Here is a 12,752-nt window from a genome sequence, read left to right as displayed (position 1 = left end):
AAGTGACTTCCTAATCACCAAGAATTTCGAGAAACAATTCTAATTTAACTGTTTATAACTTACAAACTTGGATCGGGTCTACCCTGTCACATCATTCTAGGTTGAAGAAGCCTAATTATTTTACTCTGATCTTCTATAGAAGCCTGAAGTAAAAATACATTGCTTTGTCTAACTAAGAGAGATACAGGGGGGTCTTGGTACATGGATAATGGAGAAATGAGGGGCCAGGGCCAAGTTTCCTGGCCAAGGGGAGAGCTCTTTTTTGTCTTCCTTTGGGGATAAGACTCCCTTCAGTCACCCAGGAGAGACATGCACAGGCACCACCTTCTTCTGTCCTTTGTCTACACATATGAGGTATAAACAGGGAGGCCCAGCTAGGGAAACATGATATATTATTGAATCTAGGTAAATAGATGTGTCTTATTGCTTTATTTCTTGTCATTTGCTATGCTTTTTTTGGAAAAGTAGTTTGAGCTGCAAACAATTAGCATGGGATATCTTTTCCCTGGTGGAGTGAAGTTGTTGTAGCAAAGACTGAAAAGGAGGTAAACATTCTGTAACTTCATGTAGCTTTATTAGTGTTCCAAAATCTGTGAATATTCAAGCTCAAATGATTGTAATGCATACTTAATGTTACATTAGAGAAATTTTTTAAAAATTATATTACCCATAAGTTTACTACCTTGTTATGTTTGTATATTACCTCCCTATGTGTAAATTTTTTTTTTTTTTTTTTTTTTTTTTGAGATGGAGTCTTTCCGTGTCCCCCAGGCTGGAGTGCAGTGGTGCGATCTCGGCTCACCGCAACCTCCACCTCCTGGGTCCACGCCATTCTCCTGCCTCAGCCTCCTGAGTAGCTGGGACTACAGATGCCCGCCAACACGCCTGGCTAATTTTTTGTATTTTTAGTAGAGACGGGGTTTCACTGTGTTAGCCAGGATGGTCTCGATCCCCTGACCTCGTGATCCGCTCGCCTCGGCCTCCCAAAGTGCTGGGATTACAGGCTTGAGCCACCGTGCCCGGCCTGTGTAAATATTTTTATAGAATGCTTATTTTTAAAGTATATTTATTCTAAATATATATCTTCATTTCAGGTTCATCGGTTTGCCCTTCCAGTGTTACATGGCTGTATCCTTACATGATATTACTCTTTAGTTTCTAGATGCCTTTATTTAAATTTTATTATAAGGCAGATTTAGAGATAGTCTCAAATACTCCATAAGGAGAGTATTTCAGAATTAATATAAATTGCTGTTGATAAGAAAATCGAACTCATTGCTATTTTGTGTTTTTTTTTTTTTTTTTTAGAATGAACTTTTCAGACTAGACAATTCTCTCTCTGTTCAAGAGTTCCAGGGCTGGTTGTTTAAACAAAAGGAATATGTGTACTGTCTTTTGCCTTTATTTGATGTTATCTTTTATCAGTAAATTACACATAAGTAGTTTGGACCTGGCTGTTGAAAACCTTCCTTAGTACATAATTTTAAAAGTTAGACTTAGGCCGGGCATGGTGGCTTGCACCTGTAGTCCCAGTTACTCAGGAGGCTGAGGTGGGAGGATGACTTGAGCCCAGGAGTTTGAGGCTGCAGTGAGCTATGATGGCACCACTGCACTCCAGCCTGGGTGACAGGGTCAAAAAAAGTGAGACTCAGACACTAATGTGGGTAACAAGTTGGAGAGGAGAATTACCATTAAAAATTTTATTTGTCATTTGAAATAGTGACAGATAAATGAAAATAGGTAGAGTACAAAGAATATTGCCTAGGGGAGAAATCAGAGTACAGATACAAAATGAGTAATGATTATCTAATTGTAGGTTCATTTTAAAAACAAATCTATGTCATAGACATCATAATAAAAATAAAGCAGCCAAGTGAGCTGGCTCTTAAAGGATAGATAAGCACAATATGCTGATGAGTGCCTATCCAGTTATGTGCCACATACTGACATTTCAGTCAGTGACAGACCACATATATGATGGTGGTCCTATAAGATTATAATACCACATTTTTACTGTATCTTTTCTATGTTTAGATATGTTGAGATACACAAATACCATTGTGTTACAGTTGCCTACAGTATTTAGTACAGTAACATGCTATACGGTTTGTAGCTAAGGAGCGATGGGCTATACCATGTAGCCTAGGTGTGTAGTAGGCTGTGCCATCTAGGTTTGTGTAAGTACACTCTATAATGTATAGAATTGCCTAACGATGCATTTCTCAGAATGTACCTCTATTAAGTGATGCATGACTGTAATCAGGATTGTGCCCTGAAGAAAACGGTGATGACATCTTTCTATCAAGCACATGTAAGAAGCTTATCAATACAAGTCTATTATTTATTTATTCAGTATGTTAATATAATTTCACTAAGCTTAATGCTTGTTATACTTAAACCTAAAAAGTAATGGAGGAAACATGTTCCACAGTTATGGGGAAATAAAAATTAGAAAATTTCACGATAAAAGCTCATTTATTTTTGCTTCCCCACCCCCTCCTCCGCACCCCGAACTTTCCAAGTTCTCCTAAGGATAAAATAAGAATAAATGTGTTTATTCGGCTGGGTGCAGTGGCTCACGCCTGTAATCCCAGCACTTTGGGAGGCCAAGGCGAGCAAATCACGAGGTCAGGAGTTCGAGACCAGCATGGTGAAACCCTGTCTCTACTAAAAATACAAAAATTAGCTGGGCGTGGTGGCTCACACCTGTAATGCCAGCTACTTGGGAGGCTGAGGAAGGAGTATTGCTTGAACCCAGGAGGTGGAGGTTGCAGTGAGCCGAGATCGCGCCACTGCGCTCCAGCCTGGGTGACAGAGCAAGACTCCATCTCAAAAAAAAGAAAAAAAGTGTTTATTCTTATTTAGTGCCTTAAATGATTTGGACCAACTATGGTATTTTTTGTTTTCAAAATGAGATTGTGAATGGACAAACAATATTAAGTGAGATTATAGAACCTTTTTTTCTAGGCAATTTTAGAAACAGCTTACTCATTTACCTTTAAATTGAAAGCTTTAAATGAGCTTTTCTTTAGTGTAGTTTGTTGACTAGAAGTAAAGTCATATGTTTCACATACATACAGAGACATTAATAAGTAAAATGACCCCAAGACAGGAACATGAATAGAGAGTGGACAGAGAGGCGGGAGCTGTGTTCAGAGAATTAGCTCAGCCCAGATGACTCAGGGCCTTATAAGCCATGGGAAGAACTGTGGCTTTTACTTTAAATGTGGTGGGGCCAGGCATAGTGGCTCATGTCTGTGATCTCAGTGCCTTGGGAGGCTGAACCAGAAGGATCCTTTGAGGCCAGGAGTTCAAGACCAGCCTGGAGAACATAGTGAGACCCTGTCTCTACAAAAATTTTTTAAAAATTAGGCATGGTGGCATGTGCCTGTAGTCCCACCTGCTCAGGAGGCTGAGTCAGGAGGATCACTTGACCCCATTTTGAAGCTGCAGTGAGCTATGATCACACCACTGTAGTCTAGCCTGGGTGACAGAGCAAGACCTCTACTCAAAAGATTTTGGAGAAGGGGAAAGTTGGTGAAGGTGCATGCTAGAGTGATGTCCAAGAATGTGTGAGGTGGGTGGGGGTCAGTGCACAGGTAGAGGGCCTGGTTGGACTGCTCACCTACCACTGTAGAAGGCAGGCAGATAGATGTGGTTGCTGATGGGTGTGTAAATGTGATCGGGGCTTGTGGAGGGCTTTTATTTTTACGACACCATATAAAGTGACATAATGGGCTGTGAGTGGGATGAGGGAGAAATGTTGCATGTTGAGGGGAGTATGTGAAATGCCATCCTGGAGAGAAGGCATGGATGGCCCTGGGAGTAACTCATTGATGAAAGACTAGAAGTAAATACACTCACATTTTAAAAGTTATGCTGATGGGATTCAGTTTTTATTTTACTCTTGTTCCTTCCATGCTTTCTGGATTCTCTAAAGTGTGTGTATGTTTTTGTCTTGCAATCAGAGGAACATGATTCATAAAGCAATCAGTCATATTCTCTGCTAGATTTAGCTCTCTAAGAGCAGGCTTATCTGCCCTGCTCATCTTTGTGCCCTGGCTCAAAATAGATAATTTGGGTAAGGGAGCAAATATTACATTGCAGTCTTCTCTAGTGCTATGGGCTTCAAAGGAAAGTGAATTGGGAGCTCAAGAGGAGTCTGATGATACCAGGTAATAGAGATGAGTCATTAGCAGCCCAACTCATTGCTGATGTCATTAGGTACCATTTTGAAAAGCATTTGGTGTTCTCTTGTGAATTTGCCAGCACTTCTCCAGTGCATACCCAAAACATTCATACCAGGAGGTCTTTCCAGAATGTTCACAGTACCATGTTAGAGCAATACCATGAACATCACAAGGGCTTGAAGTTTATAAATAGTGTAGTCTCATTTTTACAAAAAAGCAAGCTGCATGTTTCTAAGTATGGTTGCATGTGATGAAACTAAAAAGATAGGAGAATGGTCTCCATAAACCTGAGAATAGTTACTTCTAGGTGAGAACACAATTGGATAAAATAGGGAAGGAGGAGATAAATAGATTCAGGGTTTTGGTACTGTTTTGAAGTTGGATGATAGGTTCACAAATATTTATTTTATTATGCCGTTATACTTTATAATGGATGCATCAAATTATATTAAGAAAAAGTGTTACATATAGAAAATACCATAACCAAACCTAAACAAATGTGGAAGGAGAAAAAGTAAGGCCATTGAAACAATAAAACCTTTCTGTCATACCCCCCTGCTCCCCAACCACAGTGTGGCAGACATTAAAAAGCAGACAATAAATTAGCCAGACATGGTGGCATGTGCCTGTAGTCCCAGCTACCTGGGAGGCCAAGGTGAGAGGATGGCTTGGGCCCAGGAGTTTGAGGCTGCGGTGAGCCATGATGGTGCCACTGCACTCCAGCCTGGGTAGCACAGCAAGAGCCTCTCTCTCAAATAAATACATAAATAATTTTTTTTTTAAAAAGCAGACAATATCAAATGTTGGTAAAGGTGAGAAGCCAAAGTAATTCTTGAAACAATATGGAATTTCCTAATAAGATCAGATGAGGAATATACTCTGTAACCCAGCAGTACTGCTCCTTAGAGCCATTTCTGCTTGTTTGTGAAGAGATGTTTATTGCAACACTGTTTATAATAGTAAAACTGGAAACAGCTGGCATGTCCATGGACAGTAGAATGGATAAGTAACTCTAATCTAGTCATATAGTGGAATATTATACAGCCATAGCAGCAGCAAATGAACCTCATGACTATAATGAGCAAATAAAGAAAACTGAAAGAATATATACAGATTAATTCCTGTTATGTAAAAAAAAAAAAAAAAGTCAAAAGCTGTTCAGACTAAACAAGAATTTGTTTAGTGGCAAAACTAGAAAGACAAGGGAATGATGAACTGAGTGGATAGTAGTTACTTCTTAGAGGGCAGTAAGGGAGCCACACGGAAAGGTGCTTCAAAGATGCTAGTGGGTACAAAGGGGTGTGTGTATGTGTAATTTTTAAAATTATGATCAAATATACTTAATAAACAATTTGCCTTTTTGGTCATTTTTAGATGTGTAATTCAGTGAGTGGAATTAATTTCATTCACAGTGTTGCACAACCAGCATCCTGTTTCCATCACTCCAATAAGAAATTCTTATCCATTTAATATCAACTCCCCATACTAAATGGGTATTTAACTATTGTAAATAGTTACACACATTATACTTTACTGTTTATTATATTTCATAATAAAAACATTTAATGTAGGAGGTATGCCAATTCCAAAGGCTTTTGCAACCCTTTACTCTGGGAATGAAGTGGAGAGATCAGCCTTTAGAATTTCTAGGTATATGACTGTTTATATTACTGAATGGTGTAGGAAGTGTCCTATACATATACTATTATCAGTAGTAAGGGAAATAACTTTATATAAAGAAAAGCTTTTGGGGAGATACAGTCTTTCATACCGAGGTTCCCCTTTTCTATTTCAAGGATAAGGTAGAGTCAAAATTTCCATTTCTAGATAACCTTTGTTTAATTCACTTTGATCTGTGAATCTTCATATGCTTACCAGCTGTTATGGCTAATTTATAATTATGTGTCATGCATTTCATTTTTTTTTTCCTTAACTGCAGTAGCCTAGCCTTCCCTCTCCCTTTTGTGTTTCTTATTTGAAAGTTAATCTATTTTAAATTTATGTTTTCCATTCAGAGTAGATTTTTCAGTGATGTGGTTAATAATTCTGTAGAAAGTGATTGAGAATATCAGGAAAAGGGAAGCATATCATTTAAATAAAAACACCATAGTGAACTTCTTAAACATACTACATTCATGTCATAGGGTTATTAACTTGACAAAACTTCACAGTTGATTATAGTACTAAGAGCTTGTGAATATTCATGAAGATTTGTATACTCTGTCATTTTTTCTCTTGAAGACCATCATTAGGGTAGATAGATTCAAACAATCTAGAAACTGCTTATGATTTCCATTATATGTTATATTTTTCTTAATGTGGTTAAGTTATTACCATGCATTCATGTTCTATTAATGGAAAATACTTTGATTGGATTCTCATCTCGAGGAGGAGCTGTTTCAGAGCTGGTGTGCGCTATTATGTAAGAGGTGAGATTAATTTTGTCAGCATGGATCATATCTGTAATTAATATTTTGTCTTACAGTGACACGAATGTAACCTTTTGTATTTTGTTTTCATTATCATTTGATAGCCTTGCTAAGTATTTATCTCCTGCTTCATTATAATAATTAGGTAGGTCTTCTGTGCTTCAGCTATGTAATTACATTGCAAATGTTAATGTAATACTTGTAGGCTGCTGCTTACTGCTTGAAGAGGAACTGATCATGTTGTTTGCTGGATGTCTGAAAGCACAGCCGAACTCAGTGTAGTTTTCAGTAACCTAACTTAGTATTTTCTTGTATTGCTTTTAGGTTTTTTGCATGCATGAAGCTAGTCATTTGGCTTTGTGCCTTCAACTTTGTAAACATTTATATTTTGAGCATTTGTTTTCTAGGCTTTGTACTAGCAACATGCTTATTTTGCTAAACTAAACTTACCTGTATTAAAGCTTACTGTCATTATGAAAAAGAGTTTCTCCAACCTTTGTATTTTTTTTTAACCAGAATATATCAGCATATTTTATGGCTGTGAGCCATTAAATAAATTGTAGCTTGGGGCCAGAAAGTTGTAGAGATTATTTGCTTAATCTCTCTCATAGCAGAGGAAGAATAACATTGAGTGAGTGACCTGACCAAGATCACAAACCAAAATTAGAGTTAGCAACTCTTCTTGTAACTAGATTTTCTTGGATGGAAACATAGTTTTTGATTAAATTTTTTGAACAGGCAGTGCATTTACATATTTCAAATATCAAAAAGTATTTTTTTAATGCAATAAAAAATATTTCCTATTTCTGACCTCATCTGCTTGGTTCTTACCCCCTTCCCAGCTAATCAGATGTTAGTTTCTTGTTTATCCTTCTGGATAATTCTTACGCTAATACAGATATGTGCCCTTCTCTTCCTCCTTTTTTAGACAGTGATAATATTCTGTGCACATTTTTCTGCACCTTGGCTCCTTTTTTTCCTTAATATCTTTTGCAAATCTTTTCATAAAGATCTTTCTTTCATACACACAAGCACACGTACTGTCCCTCAGTCTGACTCTCACTTTTAAAAATAATTGGTTGTTGTTCCTTAGTGGGAATTACGAAGGGAAGCAAGGACAGCCTGTGCTTCTGACAAGTAATCTCATAGAGTATTGAGGAGTCATGTCATTGCTGATTTGGCTCAATAATTTTGGCCCCTTCTGGTGATATGGTAACTAAAACAGTGATACTTCACATATACCTGCAAATGTTATATGTAAGAAATATGTCAGAAAGGATGTTAGGAAATATTTGGCACAGTTAAAAATACATTGATTTCTTTCTGATAATTTGGTAATTTGGGTCAGGGACTAGCTTGAAAGTTGCCTTTGCTTAGCAAGCTTTTCTTTGTAAAAATAGATTACGTAAACAAATTTTTAAAGGAATGCTTCAAATATTTGAGAGAACTAAATGGCATCAAGAATCCAAACACTTTGCTTTTCAAACTAGGTTTTGTGAGCATATTCATGGAGTTACAGAGGGTCACATACAGATTTTGTGTTTTCATTTTGATAATTAAAATCAGTATAAGCATCTGCTGGAGACCATTTGCATTGTTATAACAAAATATTATAAAATAGCCTATATTCACTGGGAGTGGTGGCTCACGCCTGTAATCCCAGCACTTTGGGAGGCCGAGGCAGGCGGATCACCTGAGATTGGGAGTTTGAGACCAGCCTGACCAACATGGAGAAACCCCATCTCTACTAAAAATACAAAAATTAGCTGAGCGTGGTGGCACATGCCTGTGATCCCAGCTACTTGAGAGGCTAAGGCAGGAGAATCGCCTGAACCTGGGAGGTGGAGGTTGCGGTGAGCTGAGATCACGCCATTGCACTCCAGCCTGGGCAACAAGAGTGAAACTCCATCTCAAAAAATAAATTAAATAAATAAAATGGCCTATCTTTACGTTGAGTATTGTGTTGTTACTAACTATAATTACCTAAATTGATAGTTTTACCTTTCAAACTAGTATTTTTCAAATTAGGATCTATGGGCATTTTCTCAGGGGTCTTTGAGAATTTTTTTTTCTTTAAAAGATGTCTCAAGTTTGAGAAACACTATTTTAGAGGAATTTTGTATGTAGAAACAATCAATGTATTTAAGAGCAACCAACTTCATCTATTTATTAATAGGTTTTTAATACTCCTCTTTAAGCCTGTTTAAAGTGAGCAAGCTTCTGTTAGTTTTCTGATCATGTATAATGAATTTGTTTGAATTGTATTTTCATAATGACTTTTCCACTAATTTGAACTGACTTAATTCTCTCCAAGTTAACCTGAATTAGTGGGTTTCTGACGTGTTTCTTTATGTAATCAGTATAGTTAATTCTTAATTTTTTTTCTATTTAGGAATTGATTCTGAAGGCCATGCAGCTAACTTTGTAGAAACAGAACAAATTGTGCACTACAATGGGAGCAAAGCTTCATTTGTACAGGCAAGTTGTTGTGTCTGTTAGGCAGTCAGTGAGTTGGCCTTTTCTGCTTGGATTATAATTTTCTGTCATGCTGAAATTTCTGTCTTTTCCCTTCTCCTCCATTCTTATTTTATCTACAGTGCAGAAAAAATTCACCCCAAAAAAGGAAAGTCCATTAATCTGGCACTAACCTGCTGCCATTTCCTGCCCTTAAATTAAATCCCTAGAGGAGAGGGTAGGCTAGGAGATGCAAAGAGAGTTATGGAAATGGAGCCATCTGTCTATTGAACCATTTACACGTATTCAGGGCAGTGATGATAGGACAAGCTGATGGCTTATAATTGACTTTACCTGCCACTGTGAGATGTCTCTTCTGTTGCCTTATGGAGTTGTGTACCACTTGCTGCTCCAGAGCGTTAGTGGCCAAATATATTCATATGTTCATAAACATATCCATTTGAAAATTAATAAAGCAGTTTTCTAATTTTTCATAATGCCAAATTATATAACAGATGTAACCTGTTAATTTTTACTCATAGATAAATTTAGAATTTCAAGGAAATAACTGTCTTACTACACAAATGCCATGTATATAAAACTAGAAGGAGAAAAAGTTCTAAATGTTTTTCCATCAAATATGAACTTTAGGAGCAGATACACGTGGACTTTTAAAATTGTTGGTAGGTTGTATTAATTTTTTCCCTTGCATATTCATTAATTTATATACCCTTGACAATAAGTAAGGTGAGAAAAACAAGTATGTTTGTGTTTCTTTTCTCATTTCTCTCTTTTCTTTTAGACTCGAGGATCAATACCTGTTTTCTGGTCCCAAAGACCAAACCTCAAGTACAAACCACTGCCACAGATCAGCAAAGTAGCAAATCATGTGTGTATCTTGCATGCCTTTTTTGTTGTCTAAAAATAGAAGCTTAATACCATTATAATTTGCATGTAAAGAATGTATTTATTCCCCATAAATCAGCATTCAACATCTTTGAGGCTCTTCTTCTTGGTTCCAGCACATAGTAAACCCCTAAACCAAAAGGTGTGTGGGTGGCATGTTAGAAATATAGAAAAACAAACTATGATTGAATGGCGTGGCAAGTAAGGATTTGAGAGTTCTCAGTAAGATTTGTAACTTTATGCTTTTTAGAGTACTTAATATATTCCACTGAGGTTGTACTCAGAATTAAAGTGGTAGTGTTGCAGCTCAGAGTAAAATAGCTTATGGTTACTAGATGACATTTACAATAGCTAGAAGACATAGTTCACATCCTGACATCATTCTTTTGAATATAGAAATAAGACATCTAAGGAGGTCCTTTAAAAATATAAATATTTAAATTATATTTATAAATTACATAATGTACTCCAGTAAAATATGCAACTTTTTTCCCTCTAGATGGACGGTTTCCAAAGGCATTTTGATTCCCAAGTAATTATTTATGGAAAACAAGTTATCATCAATCTGGTATGTTTCTTATGTTTCTTGGGGGGAAAAAAGCCTTAACTTTTTCTCGACAGAACGTTTACTATTTTAACCATTTTTAAGTGTACAGTTCAGTGGCATTAAGTAGTTCGTAATGTGCAGCCATCATCACTGTTCATTTCCACAACATTTCATCATACCAGACAGAAACTCTACCCATTAAACAATTAACTTCTTATTACATCCCTCCCCACAGCCCCTGGTAATTCTATTTTACTTTCTGTCTCTCTGAATTTGTCTATTCTAAGTACCCTCATGTAAGTGGAATAATACAATGTTTGTCTTTTTTAGTGTTTTTAAGGTTCATCCATCTTGTAGCATGTATAGAATTTCATTCTTTTTTTAAGACTGAAGAATATTCCATTGTGTGTGTGTGTGTGTATACACACACACACACGTACATGCATACCACATTTTGCTTATCCATTAATCTATTGATGGACATTTGGGTTGTTTTCATTTTTTGGCTATTATGAATAATGTTGCTATGAACATTGGTGGTATGCAAGTATCTGATTGAGTCCCTGTTTTCAGTTCTTTTAGGCTTATACTTAGAAGTAGAATTGCTGGATCATATGGTGATTCTATGTTTAACTGTTTGAGGAGCCACCACACTGTTTGCCATAGCGGCTGCACCATTTTGTATTCCCACCAGCAATACACCAGAGTTCCAGTTTCTTCATATCCTTGCTGACAATTGTTGTTTTCTGGTGTGTGTGTGTGTGTGTGTGTGTGTGTGTGTGTGTGTGTGTTTAATTATAGCCATCCCAATGGGTGTGGAGTGGTGTTGAGTTGATTTACATTTCTCTAATGATTTGTGTGATTTTGAGCATCTTTTCTTGTGCTCATTGGCCATCTGTGTATCTTCTTTGGAGAAACGTCTATGTAAATCCTTTGGCTGTTTTTTAATCAGGTTGTTTTTTGTTTGAGTTGTATTCATTCTTTATGAAGTCTGGATATTTATGTCTTAGCAGACAGGTGCTTTACAAATATTTTCTCCCACTCTTTAGGTTGATTTTTTTACTCTCTTGACAATGTCCTTGGTATACAAATTGCTTAAGTCCAGCTTATCTAGTTTTTCTTTTGTTGCCTCTGCTTTCGGTGTCAAATTCAAGAAATTGTCACCAAATCCAATAACATAAAGTTACCCCTATATTTTCTTTTTAAGAGTCTTTATAGTTTTAGATCTTACAGTTAGGTCTTTGGTCTGTTTTGAGTTAATTTTTGTTTTGTGTATGTGTGTCTGTGTATTACTTCTTAACACTGCACATGAGTTAATTTTTGTATATGGTGTAGGTGTAAGAGTCCAACTTCATTCTTTTGCATATGGATGTCCAGTTTTCCCAGCACCATTTATAAAAAGACTGTTCTTTTCCTTTGAATAGTCTGTCACCCTAATAAAAAATCAGTTGAACATATATGTAAGGTCTTATTTTGAGGCTCTGTTCTATTCCATCGGTCTCTGCATCTGTCCTTATGACAGGATAACACTGTTTTGGTTAGTACAGCTTTGTGTAATAAGTTTTAAAATCAGGAAGTGTGATAATTCTAACTTCCTTCTCCTTTTGCCAGATTATTTTGGCTACTTGAAATCCCTTGAGATTGCTTATGAATTTTAGGCTTGGTTTTTCTATTTCTGCAAACAATGTCATTGGGATTTTAGTAGCAATTGCATTGAATTGACAGATTGATCACTTTGAATAGTACTGTCATCTTAATAATGTTGTTTGTCAGTCCATCAACTCAGATGTCTTTTCATTTATTTATGTTTTAAAAAATTTCTTTCAGCAATATTTTGCAGTTTTCAGTGTACATGCATTTCACCTCCTTGTTTAAATATATTTTTGAGTATTTATGCCTGAGTGGTGTTTTTTTGTTTGTTTGTTTTTTGCTATTGTAAATGAAATTGTTTTTGTACTTTCCTTTTTGGATATTTCATTGTTAGTATATAGAAATGCAACTGATTATTGTGTCTTGATTTTTGTATGCTCCAACTTTGTTGAATTTCTTATCTCCAATTGCTATTTTGCAGAATTTTTAGGGTTTTCTATATATAGGATCATGTCACCTGTGAACAGAGATAATTTTACGCTTCCTTTCCAATTTGGATGCCTTTTTTTTTTCTTGCCTAATTGCTGTTGCTAGAACTACTAATACTGTGTTGAACAGAAATTGTGAAAGCAAGCA

At 36.4% G+C, this 12,752-nt stretch overlaps 1 protein-coding gene across 1 annotated transcript in view; it reads left to right on the top strand.

Annotated features, from left to right (window-relative positions):
* Positions 1-12,752, top strand: part of SACM1L (SAC1 like phosphatidylinositide phosphatase) — a 57,104-nt gene that overhangs the window by 24,518 nt on the left and 19,834 nt on the right. The window contains exons 7-11 of the mRNA XM_003256968.3: positions 1,095-1,128; positions 6,518-6,619; positions 9,012-9,097; positions 9,876-9,962; positions 10,479-10,547. Coding sequence (XP_003257016.1) covers positions 1,095-1,128; positions 6,518-6,619; positions 9,012-9,097; positions 9,876-9,962; positions 10,479-10,547 — 378 coding nt within the window. The remainder of the gene's footprint in view (positions 1-1,094; positions 1,129-6,517; positions 6,620-9,011; positions 9,098-9,875; positions 9,963-10,478; positions 10,548-12,752) is intronic.

The sequence above is a fragment of the Nomascus leucogenys genome, chromosome 4 (assembly GCF_006542625.1).
Source record: "Nomascus leucogenys isolate Asia chromosome 4, Asia_NLE_v1, whole genome shotgun sequence".
NCBI lineage: Eukaryota > Metazoa > Chordata > Mammalia > Primates > Hylobatidae > Nomascus > Nomascus leucogenys.
The sequence above is the reverse complement of the archived record's forward strand: the minus strand, read 5'-3'. Positions and strand labels throughout refer to the sequence as shown.